The 15,784-nt window shown below is 37.9% G+C and overlaps 2 protein-coding genes across 8 annotated transcripts in view; one reads left to right on the top strand and one right to left on the bottom strand.

Moving 5' to 3' along the window:
- ppm1aa (protein phosphatase, Mg2+/Mn2+ dependent, 1Aa) overlaps positions 1–7,427 on the bottom strand; it is a 34,026-nt gene extending 26,599 nt beyond the window's left edge. Inside the window, exons 1-6 of one of the 6 annotated variants that reach the window (XM_084093046.1) lie at positions 7,019–7,380; positions 4,676–5,547; positions 3,960–4,077; positions 3,751–3,862; positions 3,013–3,070; positions 204–269 (exon numbers count right to left, since the gene is read on the bottom strand). In XM_084093046.1, coding sequence (XP_083949172.1) covers positions 219–269; positions 3,013–3,070; positions 3,751–3,862; positions 3,960–4,077; positions 4,676–5,530 — 1,194 coding nt within the window. In that variant the 5' untranslated portion in view covers positions 5,531–5,547; positions 7,019–7,380 and the 3' untranslated portion in view covers positions 204–218. Of the gene's footprint in view, positions 1–203; positions 270–3,012; positions 3,071–3,750; positions 3,863–3,959; positions 4,078–4,675; positions 5,548–7,018 lie in introns of those variants that run through there. The other 5 variants (XR_014603546.1, XM_084093044.1, XM_084093045.1 and 2 more) reach the window with 5 other exon arrangements.
- dhrs7 (dehydrogenase/reductase (SDR family) member 7) lies at positions 6,625–15,412 on the top strand. 2 transcript variants are annotated; one of them, XM_084093051.1, is made up of 7 exons: positions 6,625–6,912; positions 11,709–11,861; positions 12,078–12,184; positions 13,320–13,559; positions 13,670–13,792; positions 14,860–15,075; positions 15,171–15,412. In XM_084093051.1, the coding sequence occupies exons 1-7, from the start codon at positions 6,891–6,893 to the stop codon at positions 15,216–15,218; spliced, it is 909 nt and encodes a 302-aa protein (XP_083949177.1). In that variant the 5' UTR covers positions 6,625–6,890; the 3' UTR covers positions 15,219–15,412. The 2 variants fall into 2 exon arrangements, with proteins under 2 accessions (XP_083949177.1, XP_083949176.1); XM_084093050.1 differs by lacking the exon at positions 6,625–6,912 and adding an exon at positions 8,705–9,014.
- Positions 15,413–15,784: the final 372 nt, after the last annotated feature.

Here is a 15,784-nt window from a genome sequence, read left to right as displayed (position 1 = left end):
ATGCAGTGCCCTACAAGAAAGGCTCTGGTGTGATAGTTTCCCAAATTCAGATTTGCTCAAGTCTTGTATTAGGATTACATTACCACAGCAAGTTTAGTCAAGAATTTGGAAAATCCATTAGCCACAACAGCCTATCTGACCTATTTTACAATTGTACAAAGTTTACCATTGTTAAATAAAATAAATAAAATTGTAGGACTGAAAAAAAAATGTCTTCCTTAAAAACCTACAGGGTGTGTACCCAACCCCAGCAATCTATGAGGCTGCACCTAAAAGCAAAGCCCCACCCAAAAAGAAAGAAAGAAAAATATCACCAATGTTCAAACAGCTTCAGTCCATCAATACACACACAACCCACCACAGTTCACACTTAGCAGGCTGAACTAAACCTTACAAACATGAATATGACATGAACAAAATATAAAATGAATATGAAGGAGAAGAAAAAGAAAAAGACAAAACTGAAATGAATTGTTCCATTGTTGAAATCATTTTTTGGGAAGGCCTGAAAGAGCAGCCTGAGGTGTGGCAGGTCAAGGCATGAAGTCATGAAAAGCATCAGAATCAAGTGCTGAAGTAAAGAGCACCTGATTACACTATCAGTCAAGTTTATATGAAGAAAAAAAAAAGAAATTGGATATGTTTGGATTTTTTAAATCACAATGAATTTGCCAAAAGTGATGCAAAAAGTATCAGTACTGTAGCAAGTTCATTCATATATAGATGGATTCATATATATATGGATTCATATATATATATATATAATCCATATATATATGGATTCATAAATAAAAATACCAGTCTTTCTAAAGTTTTGGTAGTACCATGTGTCAATTCATTTGTAAATTTGCCATAAAATGCCACGTTTATAAAGAGCAATTAACACGTCACAGTAAAATGCAGCTGTCCACAAACATTCAAATGCACTTCTTGGTCAAAATGCTTGTCTAGTCTAGTTTATTGTTTTTATTGCTTGTATTTGTTTGTTTGTCCTTAACTTTTGAATATTTTACTTTAAAAACTTGAAGTCTATGCTTGAAGACTACTTGTCATTGTTACCATATTGAATATGGTAACATTTGTATTAATATTTAACTTTTAAAATAAAGAACTATGTTAGATAGCATATTCGTTTTTGCTGTGGTATCGAAACTGATAGTATTCCAGAATTGTTTACTGCTGGTATTGACTATTGAAATCTGGTCCCATGATAACCCTATAAGCAGAGCTAGGTAGTAACTGAATCAGGGATGGGCAACTTCGGTCCTGGAGGGCCACTGTCCTACAGAGTTTAGCTCCAACCCTGAAAAAAAACACCTGCCTGTAATTTTCTAGTAATCCTGAGGACCTTGATTAGCTTGTTCAGGTGTGTTTGATTAGGGTTGAAGCTAAACTCTGTAGGACAGTGGCCCTCCAGGACCGAAGTTGCCCATCCCTGAACTGAATGCATGTAATCTGAATTACATAATCACATTCCAAAAATTAAGTACTTGTAATTAGATTATATTACATTTTAAATCATACTATTATTCAGACTACAGTTACTTTTTTATTGATTACATGTTATTCTAACAATGGCAGTCAAATATTCATAATTCATTGATTCTCCCTACTACTTATTTTTTATCTTTTAAATTTTCCTTTCTAAAAACGCCTACTGTTTGTATACGTTCAGAACGTCTTCCAGGTTTGAGGAATTGGGACACACAGACCAGCCACTAGTAATGAGCCGTTCACAGAAAACTGAGACCCACACAGCAATTGATCACTGAAGAAATCATTTCACCTTTAACCAGTGTTTTCTCACCATTGCATCTAATCTAATCAACTCCAGATTAACACGTTAATTATTATTTGAATTATCACTTAGTTTCAGTGAGTTTTTTTAACCATGCATTAATGTCTTTGGAAGGCTTTTGTCTTTCAAACAAATTGAAAATGTACAAATTCACGTAATTTCATATTTACATGCAATGGAGGGATTCCCCAACTTTTTTGTCAGCTGAAATTTCTTTGACCTACTATATTTACTTGAAGTACCCACTGAGATTTTAATTTGCAAGTTAGGTGGTCAATAATAACCCTAACCCTAATTGTCAATATAAATAGTAATAATAATAAATAATAAAATTAAGTTCACAGTTCTTCTCTGATGTTGGGTAATGGTCACATGACATGCAGACAAACAAAGAAAACAAATATCTTTTTTTAGTAGTGTTTTATTTTTATTGTTTTTATTTTAAAAATTATTTATTTTAATTTTAATTACTTAATAGCTTTTCATTAAACTCACAAATTCCTGCAGTTCCATCATGAACCCCAGCCTGGGAAACCCTGACGTAATGTAATATTTAACGCACTTCATGTTGTTGATAACAAATAATGGAATGCATTTTTATATCAAGATTATTCTACTCAAATCAATGTGATAAACAAGTTAGGTCAAAGGTAATCTAAAAGTAATCCAAAATTAGTCAGATTATATTTCCTTAAATATGTAATGTAATGGATTACGTTACTAACTACAATTTTTATCATGTAATTTGTAATCAGTAACCAATTACGATTTGTAAGTAATCTACCAGCTCTGCCTATATGGCACTAACACATCTTTTGTAAGGTCTTTTTTTTAGATCAAGAACTGTACTGAATCAAGAAAGCTATAATGATCTAATCAATCCATGACAAATTTATTCAAAAACGTTTAAGCGTTTAAGAACTTCTTATAAATCTAAAATTAATTTGACCAACAAATTTGAAGGGCTCCATCCTGCACTCAACCAAACCATTCCCAAGCACAGCTCAGCCTATCCGGCACCATCAATATAGAGCAGATAATATGGAACAGGATGGAAACATGCACAAATTAAAGAACAAAAGACTACAAAACTTGAGAAGGTGACAAACAACATAATCGTGCAATGTGAATTCTAGAGCAAAACAAAAAGCATGCAAGCAAAAATCCCAGCATTTATATTACACACACACACAGGGTCAAGCTGGTGTACTCACTGTATCCTCGTTCCTGTATGGGTTAAGTTTGTTGTATACTGCTTCAATTACACTCCGCCTGTGACAAACACAGGAAAATGTATGAGCTTCTGAGGGAAGAAAGAGAGGGAAAGAACCATATCCTCTCTCACAAAACCTACTAAGCTGCCCAAATTCAAAACAAAATGGAAATTCATATTCAATTCTTTAAGTGCAGCAACTTTGAAAGTGGTTTTTATAAACTTTTCTAAGGGCCCGTTTACACAACATCATTTTCGATTAAAAACTTAAAGCGTTTTGGCTGTTAATTTACATGACAATGGCATTTTGGAGGCCTGAAAACAGGGTTCAAAGTGCACTTTTTTGAAAACAACACAGTTATTGTCTCTGTGTAAACGTGAATTTGTGAGAACAGTGACGTCACGCGCATTAACGTGTTCAGTCGCGCATTAAGTGACATCGTCAACTACTGGCCTGACATGAACAATACAGCATTTTTTGTAGATTTCACTGATCCGTGTGAACGGGGATCGTTTTGACAATGGTGTCATCTGTATCCGAAAAATGCATATTTCACATATTTCATACATAATTTGGCAATTCTGATTTTGGGTGAAATATAACAGATACACGCTACACAGTTCAAAAGTTTTGAACCTTAGTGTATTATTAATTAGTGTATAAAAAATGCTGGATGTGCATATCACAAGGTTTTGAAACTAGAAATAAAGAGAGAGGGAGAGACGGTGTGGTACTAACTTGCTGGCCAGCTCTCCTCCAGGTGGTAGGTTGGGGATGCTCTCAGATGCTAATGTGCGCATCACATGTACCAGGTCGGGCACACCATCGTCCCCCTGCCTCTTCAGGATCTCTGTTATTTCAACAACAATTCAGAGCCATCAAGTATGGTCAAACTTGAATGACTGATTTCGTTAAATAATAATAAGTTCGTAAAGGTTAGCTCATACCTTCTACTCGGCTCTCTAGGTATTTATCAAGCTCCGCTTCCCTTTTGACAGCTTCAGGGGAAACCTTTGGTGCACTGACGAAACACACCAACACAACACTCATGTTGTCACGACTTCCCTGTCCAATCACAGAAGAAGGGAGGGGTTAATCCAAATTAAAGCCAAACAGAACTACAAGAATATATATATATATATATATGGTGAGCATATTATGTGAATATATATTATGTAAACAAAAACAGTAATATGAAAGAATACTATTACAATTTAAAACAACCTTTTGCTCTTTTAATATAATTTAAAATGTTGTATATTCCTGTGATGTCAAAGATGAATTTTCAGCATCATTACTCCAGACTTCAGTGTCATATGATCCTTCAGAAATTATTGTAATAAATATGCTGATTTGCTGCTCAAGGAAAATTTATTGCGATTATCAATGTTGACATTTTTTTGGTGGAAACCGTAATATTTGCTTTCAGGATTCTTTGGCTATAAAGTTCAAAATGTAATGAATAAAAGTATTAATTTCTTTAAAAATAAAATAATAATAATTAACCGTAAACTTCTGAACAGTAGCAGAAACTAACTGCATAAAACACTGTGCAAACCGTCAAGTGTGATTTCTGAATCATCTCCAGATTGTGACAATTTCTGCATTTTTAATAGACAAAAGAATTCATCTGACTCACTGGTAAAGGTCTGGTTTCACTCACCTTGTACAAACAGGTATCTACAATTTCATTGCAGACCCTCTCCAGATCGTCAGTCACCTCAAGTCGTGAACGAACAAAATCACACAGCTCCTCATTGGCCATCACATCCCAGATCCCATCGCAAGCAAGAACAATAAACTCGTCCTCTGCCTCCGACCGCTCGATAGCATACACCTCGGGCTCCGGCGACACCAGCTGCTCCGTGGGACCCTTACCATGAACACACTTATAGTCAAAGTCCCCCAGAGCCCTGGACACCGCCAGGGACCCATTGACGCGCTGGATCATCACAGATCCTCCAGCGTTCTGGATCCTCTCCTTCTCCAGGGGGTTGCTGGGTTTGTGGTCCTGCGTGAAGAAGTGCACAGCCCCTCCGCGACTCAGCACCCCCCGCGAATCTCCGCAGTTGATAAAGTAGATGTGGCGGGGTGAGAGCATCACACCAACGGCCGTCGAGCCACTGCGGTCGGCGCCACCGTGCTTCTTCTCAGAGATCTGCCGCATGTGATCGTCGATCTGCAGGAAACCCGTCCGGATTCCGGATTTCACGCTGTCCACGTTGGGCTCCACGGCTGGACCCCCTCCACCGCCTCCTCCCTGGAAGTCAGGGTTGCTGGTGATGTGCTCCAGGAGGTGCTCGCAGCAGTAACGTGCGACCTGCGATCCCGCATGCCCGTCATAAACAGCAAAGAACGACCAGGGGTCCAGGCCGTTGGGCAGACCGATGACAGCAGTATGCGCATCCTCCATCTCGACACGCCAGCCTTGCATGCTGCTCAAGCCGTAGCGCAGGCCGTTGCCGTCCCCTTTTGCGTTGTGTTTCTCCATCTTTGGCTTATCGAGAAATGCACCCATCTCTGTTGCTTAGGAATCTGGAACACAGAAGTTCAAGAATGATGAGTGATATAAAAAACAGGGTGTCATTTCTATGCCACTCATGAGTCACAACGCCAAACTGAATCTCTATTTGTATCCCAACTGAGCCAGATATAGGGCAGCACGATAGGTGCCACATTTCTGCAGTCAATACCAAAAAATTTCACAATTCTCAAATACAATCAGTTTTCAATATCATTGCAAAAACTGTAATGAAATGCACTTTATTTATAAAGTTAAATATTAACATTGTGCAGCCCTACAAACAAGCAAAGTAAACGACATTTTTGAAATAGCAAATATAAATGTATCAGAAAAACCTAATTAGATGATCTAAAATGAATTTGTAAAACCTTTAATGGGAAGTTTAAAGGGATAGTTCACCCCCCAAAAAATATCCATACTATGGATGTCAATGGGGCCCATTAACTGTTTGGTTAACCATATTCTTCAAAATATCTTATTTTGTGTTCAGCAGAAGAAAGAAATTCGTACAGGAATGAAAGAATTTTAATTAATGGGTGAACTATCCCTTTAACGCTAACGAATCAAGTGTAAACACGCACGCATAGTTACACGCCCAGCACAATGCCTCTATTTATAATTCATGATGACTGATACTACAAAAGTCATGTCATGCCAGTGGCCAGTTTAGAAATAAACTATGACATGCCACCAGGCTCAAGTAACAAGTGTAAACACATACACACCGTCGCAAAGGCAGGCAGACACACGGGTTCCCAACCATGTATGGCCGTCAGCTAACACACTGCTATGCACACTACACACTCGCATACTAAAAATAGACGAGTACAAATGCATTCTGACCATTGTTCGCCACTCACATCAATCACAGCACACTCTTGAACACCAAACAAACACCAGCCTTGAACACTGTTTGACAGGTACACACTCTGTAAATCCGATCTAACTGCAGAGTGGATTTACTGCTAGATTACGCTCACGTTTTACAATCAGATATGGGAAATCAATGTTATTCGCCCTTGTTCTTTGCACTGTTGAACAGCACTGAACTGAAAGTCTGCGCGTGCAGACCTGCCGCATGTTCACGCGCCTCTCTATTCCGCATTACGTCATGGTGTCGCGAGCATAGTAGCACGATAGCTTCATGCTAACACAGACGTTTGGGTTAATTCAGTTTGATTGTAATGATTCGACGACGTTAAATAGGTTAGTGCGTGTAATCGGGAAAAAGAATGAATTAAGGATCTGGCAGGTTCTCACTGCTAATGTGTGGGGTAGGACGGGCTAAATGCTACCGAGAGGGCCTTGTGAAGCCTCGGGCTTGGGTTGTCAGACCTGAGGCCCTCAATGCACCATGCGACGGCTACATGCAGCAGGTCAGCCCACTGAGCTCACACAACACCCGCCTACTCCCTTAGCACACATGCTAACAGGCTAGCTCTGTCATTCACATAGGTATATTACAAGAGCGCAGATACTTACCCACTAAAAATAAGTCCTGGCGAGTTCTGTAGTGGAAGAGGTAAAAGCCAGATAAAAGAAAAGGACGAAAAGAAAGATAGAGATATAAACGGAGCGCGTCGGTGGTGAGAGAGAGAGAGAGAGGCTGGCGGATTGTTTTGCTCTGCATTCAGTCTGTGAACGAGAGGATCACCCTTATCTGTTTAAACCAGGGATGCATCATTCCCATTTATTCTGCGTCCTGAATGTAATTAGAAGGTGTAAAGGGTCGGGTTTGACCGCTGTTTTGGTCCGCTGTGTTCGGGACCGAATCTCTGCACACCAGCAGCAGCACAGGACCCGGATGTGGATTCAGTAGGGCTGCGCACTTAAAAGAATGACATCATCATCCCTCCATCTGTAACATCCCTCAACCTGTACATCATTCTGTCATCACCCCTGCATCCTTCCCTCCTCAGTCGTTCATTCATCAGTTCCTCTGTAGCCTACATCATTTTTTTTACCACTATGCACCCTGTCATCAGTCCTGCATCTTTCATCTGTCAAGCCCTGGTCATTTTTAACTCTGAGACTGAACAGAAAGCTGTTTTTAAAAGGTTTCTTAAGCCCTGAAATGAATGCACACAGCTTAATGCAATTATTTATAATATCTGATTAATAAAATAATGTCTAAAAACATTGTTATTAATACAATTAATCAGACATTTGATTTAACAAATAAAACATAGGCCTATATATAATTTATTATTTTTGATAACAACAGAAATACACTAAAATCGCATATTTAGATATTATTTACTATTACTTTATATGGACAGTGGTAGATCTATCTGTCTGTCTGCCTATACATCTGTCTGTCTGTCTTTCTATCTGTCTTTCTAGGCTATATCTATCTGTCTATCTATCTATCTATCTCTGTCTATATATCTGTCTTTCTATCTACAGTATCTGCCTTTATCTGTCTGTCTGTCTTTCTATCTGTCTGTCTGTCTGTCTGTCTTTCTTTCTTTCTTTCTATCTATCTATCTATCTATCTATCTATCTATCTATCTATCTATCTATCTATCTATCTATCTATCTATCTATCTGTCTGTCTGTCTGTCTGCCTGCCTGTCTGTCTGTCTGTCTATCTTTCTGTATCTGTCTATTCTATCTTTTTTCTGTCTGTCTATCTATATATCCATCCGTCTATCTATCTATCTATCTATCTATCTATCTATCTGTCTATCTGTCTTTCTATCTACAGTATCTGCCTTTATCTGTCTGTCTGTCTTTCTATCTGTCTGTCTGTCTTTCTATCTATCTATCTATCTATCTATCTATCTATCTATCTATCTATCTATCTATCTATCTATCTATCTATCTGTCTGTCTGTCTGTCTGTCTGTCTGTCTGCCTGCCTGCCTGCCTGCCTGCCTGTCTGTCTATCTTTCTGTATCTGTCTATTCTATCTTTTTTCTGTCTGTCTATCTATATATCCATCCGTCTATCTATCTATCTATCTATCTATCTATCTATCTATCTATCTATCTATCTATCTATCTATCTATCTATCTATCTATCTATCTATCTATCTATCTATCGTCCATTTCGACATTATCATTTGCATGACATTGACAGACAGACAGGCAAATTTTATAATGAACGTGGAGCTGTTTAAATATGGTCCATTAAGAAGATTAACCCGGAAGGCTTTGAATCGTGTAGGTTCTGCCGGGTCGTGGTGCTCGTGAGCACTGAGCAGAATTCCGCAGTGTTGATTCGAACTTCGAACGAATCTGTTATGTCGTAACACACACGGAAGCGCTTGCGCTTAGCAAGATTCACCAGTGCATTCAGATACTACTCTGTGAAATAGCTGGAGTTTCTCGGTTCTTGTGCAGAAATCATGGATATATGCTGGCTTTGTGTGATTCTCGCTGGGATCGCAGTTTATTTACTAACGCAGTTTATACGCTTTATCTTCGCCGACGCTGATCTGACTTTATTATGGGCGGAGAGGTTCGGCAGCACACCAGGTAATATATATATGATGAACCTCGCTTAGAAATTTGTTGGCAGTTTTTTTTTTTTAATAGCCTACATTGAAATACATTTTCAGGGTAAATGCACTACTGTGTAGATCGATCAATTCATGCTATAAAGCAACAAAGTCAAATGAGAGTCATGACACATTGCTGCAACATTGCTGCACATTGTGTGGGTGTGTGGATGTCACTGTCGAAATATGTGACAAGTACAGTAATAGCAAAGTATTAACTTTTAAAAAGTGTTTTACGAAAGTCTGATGCCAACTTTTACCTAACAACACACACACATTCTTGTACATCTATCTTGATGAGGACATTCATTGACACAATGCAATCTCTAGCCGCTTACCCTAACCTTACCCATCACAACTAAGTGCCTAACCTGACCCCTGACCCTAAACCTACCCTTAACCTAATTATAACCTTATCCCTAAAACCAAGTCTTGATCCTCAAACAGGCCTTTAAAGGGGTCTCAGAAAGTGAGGACCGGCCAAAATGTCCTCACTCCAATGGTCTAAAACTCAAACTGGTCCTCACAAAGATAGTTGTACAAGTACACACACACACACACACACACACACACACACACACACACACGTTGTTGTTTTCATGTTTTATGTGGACTTTCCATAGACACAATGATTTGTATACTGTACAAACTGTATACTCTGTCCCCTTACACTAACTCTACCCCTAAACCTACCCATCACAGAAACCTTTCTGCATTTTTACATTTTCAAAAACATCACTTATGAATTATAAGCAGTTTTCCTCATGGGGACCAAAAAATGACATTTTGTCTGAACCACACACACACAAACATATATGCACATGTATGTATGCATATATATGCACACATATTCTATAAACACAAACTTTTATGTTTGATGCGATTAATCACAATTAATTGATTTGACAGCACTAATATATAAATAAGCTACATTACAATGTGCATAAGTTGATAACTGAAAAGTGGATAACTGCATTAGCAATTCTCATTCTAAGCACTTTGTAGTATCACACAGGCCTGTTTTTAATATCAAATTGTATAGAACTATCACCCAAGTTAAATGTACAGTATGGGATTTTTTCTCCACTAGGGGTCGCTAACCTATTTACAATAACAAAGGCGTAGTTTGATGACGCAACATTTGCTAAGAATTATGGATCTTGTCGTCAACGTCAAGCCGACCGATCTAATAATGTTTATGGATGACTGAATACATCGATGTTTTTGTCATGACTATGATATGAAGCAGTTCGGGATTGCTAAGAGACAGCTATCAGCTCCAAACGCGACGCGAGTCCCGCGGATATAAAAGGAATATGGACATTTCATTCTACCGAACTACACGCAGAATTACTACTCACAGGTCAGTTTATTAGACAAATTAAACTTGTGAGGTAACGCAGCGCTGTTTCACTTGGTCTAACACTACACTAGCACACTAAACTGCATTTGAATGTGTTGAAATGTAACTTATGTGTTAGTTTGTCTGTATGAGACTAACGTTAGCAGTAACGTTAAGCTAGATCAACATTAGAATAACATACAGATCATATTCTGACATTTTATCATTGTTGAACTATATAACATTGATTAGTTTTATGTAAATGTGCTCACCTGTTTAATAAAGTACATGTAGGAGCGGTCGAAGACTCGGGCGTGGAGCTCTCGTTTATATACTGTCTATGGGAGCTCTCGGCATCTCGAAAACACCGCGCTGATATTGATTCTCGTTTTAGTTCTCCTTTTTTATCCAAAGTCTGCTTGCCATGGTCCATAATGTTTGAACGAAACAACAACAGCGTGCAAATAGACATTGCGAACTACAGTGGTCCACGTCTGTCGTCTTGGTTACTATCAGAGGGCTCTGGTTCATAGCTCTGGTTACCATGGCAGCACGAGCGGAAACCAGGGACAACGCGGATATGACGCCATTGACTGCGACATAACGGAAATAAAGACACGGTCCGTGTCTTCGAATTAAAATATTAATTTCTCTGGATTTAGAAGTTAATTGGAACTGTCGGGATAATGTAAATACACAACTTTAAAAAATATATAACATAGATATAGTGATTTTTTATATTTTTAAAGCAAAAAAAATACATATTGTGCCTTTAATAAGAACCTATGTATTAATTGAGCTTGATATTGTGCAATGCATTTTATTACAGTTTTCTTTTTACAATTGGCAATTGCTAGGCCAAGTTTCTCAATACTTGGGTCACTTTTTCAAAACTCTTCACACAGTTCTCCTTACCAAATTTCATCTTGACACAACAGTTAATTTCACATTCAAAATGCAATAAAACAACCAAACACATTTCAATACAAATTTATTTCCCCTTTTATATATATCGTAATCAAATTGAAAGACTAACACCTGCGGTGTTCAGCTAAATTTAAATGTTTTGATAGCATTTAATTTTTTAGACAATATGGTATTTCATTCGATTTCATTTAATTTCAATATGGTTATGGTACCCTAAAAAAACACGAAAAAGCACCTTTTCTAAGACTGTCCTATTTACTAAATAAGTATACCCACTCTGTTCTTGCATTCCTTTCATTACTATACCGGCTTTATTCACTGTTTTTAATTACTTAATTATTATATAATTAATACGTTGTTTAAATGTCTATAGATACATTGTTGTTTGTTTTCATTTCATAGAGTCAAAGTTGCGAGGCAAAGTGGTGTGGATTACCGGAGCCTCCAGTGGCATCGGGGAGGAGTTATCCCTTCAGCTCGCTGCGCTCGGTGCTCGGCTGGTGCTGTCTGCCCGCAGGGAGAACGAGCTGGAGAGGGTGAAGCGCATTTGCTTGGGTATGAACAGTCCCAAGAGACGTTTGAGACACAAAACACAAAAAAAACCTAGGAGGTCAATTAATTACACTATAATTCATGTCCGTCCTTCAGAGCTGTAGAGTGTAGAGCCCTGAATGAGTATACAAGTATCTTTGCTGGCAATATCTGACTACAGTTTTGTACTAAAAGCATTCACACCGTGACCTACTGACCTGAAATGTATTTTCTTGTTAGAGCGCTCCTCTCTAAAGGATGGCGATATTCTTGTTCTTCCACTTGATTTGTTGGACCGTGCATCACATCAAGAAAAAACTGCTGCAGTTCAGAAGCACTTTGGTGATGTAAATGCCATCTGTTTTTCTTATTCAATCTTTGTAGTGTTTTTATTTAATTTTTTCTTCTGAATTTATATTTCAGTTATGGTGCTGACACCGAAATAAAGTGTTAATTTTGACATTTTCCTAATATTGAGTTTGATTGAATTTTCCTACCTAAAGAATATGAACTTTTAACTAACTATAATATTAAATATTAACTAACCATAATATTAGATCATATTTAGGAATATTAATGATGCACTGGCTACATTCATTCTTGGAACAATACAATAGTACAGGGGTTTTCAAACTGGGGTCCGGGGACCCCCAGGGGCCCACAAGGGAGTGAAAAGGGGGTCCGTGGAAAAGTCTAGAAAAAACTGTAAAATAAAATAAATAATAATAATAAATCTTAAAATTAAAGATTAAAATAAATTAGTAAAGCAATAAATTAGATCTAAATAAATAAAAATGTGATTAAAATAAATATTAGTTATTAATCTATTAAATAGATTAAATTAGATTAAAGTAAATAAAATAACATTTTGATTACATTTAAACAAAAAATAAATACTACATATAACAACACATTACTACAGTGAGTATAATATAATAATTTAACTGAAACTAATTTTAGATTAATACCGTAATATAAATGTTTCTATGTGTAAATTGGTGTTTATAAAAGACAGATGCCTTATAAATTTTAGGATGGAGTCTCTCACACAGGGATGATCATATTTGGGGGTCCGTGGCATCTAAAAGATTGAAAAACCCCTCAATAGAACATGACTTGAAACGAGACGTGCAACTTGGAAAATTTGAAATTGTGAAAATATTGTTGCATTAATATAAAAGCACCCCGGGAGATGTACACACTTAATGATCAACATTAACTTTTTAAGTTAATAAAATACATCGGTTAGCTAATGTTCCTACATTACATGACATTAAAACTTGCAAACCTAAACGTTTGCAGAGACAAGTTTGTAGAGTACAGTAAATAATTGCTTAGCATGGCATCATTTATCCTCATGAATTTTAGTTCTTTATACTCTACCTTATATGAGCATCAAGCAATAAAATGCCTTAATGGTCAGTGATATTAAGTAGGAATATTCCCCCCTAAATGTTTGCATGTCTGTATCTGCATTTTCAGATAGACGTGTTGATCAATAACGGAGGCCGGACCCAGCGTTCGCTGTGCATAGAGGCTGATGTGGATGTGTACCAGGCACTTATGGAGCTCAACTACCTTGGCACCGTATCTATCACTAAGCAGGTGCTGCCCCACATGATCCACCGTGGTAGTGGTATCATAGCAACCGTCAGCAGCGTTGCAGGCTTTGTAGGGGTGCCCCTGGCAACGGGGTATGCTGCCAGCAAGCATGCGGTGCAGGTGAGAGCAAATAGTAGACAGAATTCCCAGAGAATCTGCCTACCCTTATGCAACATTGGAAAACGGTCATAAAAGATAGAAAAAGCTCCTGATTTGTTGTGTTTCTGCAGGGTTTCTTTAACTCTCTGAGAACAGAACTCGCTGATTCTCCAAACATCACGATCAGTACCATCTGCCCCGGACCTGTAGTATCAAGCATCGTTCAGAACGCAATCACAGAGGAGCTGGGCAAGGTACCTGCACAAGTGTTGTTGTTTTTTGTTAAGTGAAATAAATCTGAAAAAAAAAAAAAAAGTTGCCTTGGTTGGTAACTTGCTGAAATAAAACTAAAACTGAAATAAAAAATGAATAAAAACAAGATGTAGTAGAGATGTAACGGTGATAAAATTCTTCCACCGGTTAATCGACTTTTTTTTCCTTTTTTTTACATCGCTTAGCCTATAAAAAGCTGGTGCAGCAGTTTGCATTTTACTTTCACTTTTAAATTAGCGGAGTTTGATTGACAGGCGATAATCCGCCATTTTTGTCCGACAAAGCAGTCAGGAGAGTTAGAAGATTTGAATTTGAGTAAGTGTGTACTGGCATCTTTCCGCGGTTAAAACATAGCCCTTCTGATGTTCATTCATGTTTATTTGATGCTATAAATGAACTATGGAAGAGATGATCGGTTCACGAGCAGCTTTAAAGGAACACTCCACCGTTTTTTCATATTAAACTGTTATTCCATTAATTAAGACGAGTTGATACATACCTCTCTCGTCTCAGTGCGTGCACTCAATCACTCTGGCGCGCGGCAACACTTTGATAGCACTTAACGTTAGCTTAGTGTTGCCAGATGTACGATAATTATCGTATTTGTACGATAATTTTGACCTCTGTACGATGTACGATCAATAATGTACGATAATTTCAGAACTGTGTGACACTTCAAATGATGGTCGTTGTAATCATAGGGTTTCTCATTGATCTAGCTGTTGATTCTACGTCTACCAGGATAAGAACGTATAGAGAGAGGGAGCGAGAGACCTTGCGTGTGTGTGCTAGTGTGCCTCACGAAGCGCATGTAAGGACCCAACCAATCAATTGTAAGAACCGAACCAGTATAAGAACCGGATACTGCGTTAAATATTTTTAACGCTTTAAACTGAAAAAAAAAAGGAAAAAAAAAACGCGGTGGGCAAGTGATGAAACCGGTGTTGCGACTGAACACCGTGTAACACCGACTATCGTAGCAAACCTAATACCTAGTGTGTTTTGCATTTGCTGAACTAAAAAGTAGGCTACTTGTTTTTGTCTGTAGCCTGTGGCAACAGCTGGTGATCAGACACATAAGATGTCTACAGAGCGCTGTGTTCACCTCACTCTGGTCGGTCTGGCCAACCATGTGAAAGAGATGTGGATTGCTGAGCAGCCCTTTCTACTCTTCTGCTATTTGTGGCAGTACACTCCCACTCTGGCCTGGTACACAACTAAACTTCTAGGCAGAAAACGTGTGCAGAACTTCAAAGCCGGGCTGGTGAGTACTGGGAGCTTGCTGGAAACAGATCCCTGAACTGGTTTAATTACTACAATTACAATAATATCTTTTGGGAATCATCTTCTCTTTCCTAGGATGCAGATGCCGCATACTTCAGCAAGCCAAAGGTCAAGACAACTTGAAAATCTCATTTCAAGAATCAGGGATTTGTGCATTCCTTTGCAGAAAGACCCGGGAAGTTTTCGAGTCCAGAACTTTCTGAAGAGTGTCAGACTATTTCAATATGTCATTGAATATGAAAACACCTTACATTTTTTGCTTGCTGTATAAATAAAGACTAATGGCACTTTATTAAAATAAAAAGCTGATTTATGTATTCTTTGTGTTTTCTGTATTAAAATGTTATAAATAGGAATTAATATTGTAACAATTCAAGTTTGTGTGAACAAAACTGATGGTAAATGATTTATATAAAACATCTGTATTTTTTTCTATACATTCAATTACACAACCATACAAAGACTGAGCCCAAGTAGGATGAACAAAGGTGCATGAGCCAATTTACCTTGATATTTATAACACAAGGTGGTCAGATAAAAAAACAAAAAAAAACATAACCACTGAAAATAGTGACCAAGGCACATCCTTGAGATTTGACAAACAGGCTATTTAAAAGGGCAACGGTTTTCCTGTTTCTCCTCTTTCTTTTTTCGAGGCTCTTGAAGGATGCTTAACAAGGAAGCGGAAA

Source organism: Abramis brama (genome assembly GCF_963993115.1).
Source record: "Abramis brama genome assembly, chromosome: 19".
Taxonomy (NCBI): domain Eukaryota; kingdom Metazoa; phylum Chordata; class Actinopteri; order Cypriniformes; family Leuciscidae; genus Abramis; species Abramis brama.
Note: the sequence above shows the minus strand (reverse complement) of the source record. Positions and strands in the feature narration are given on the sequence as shown.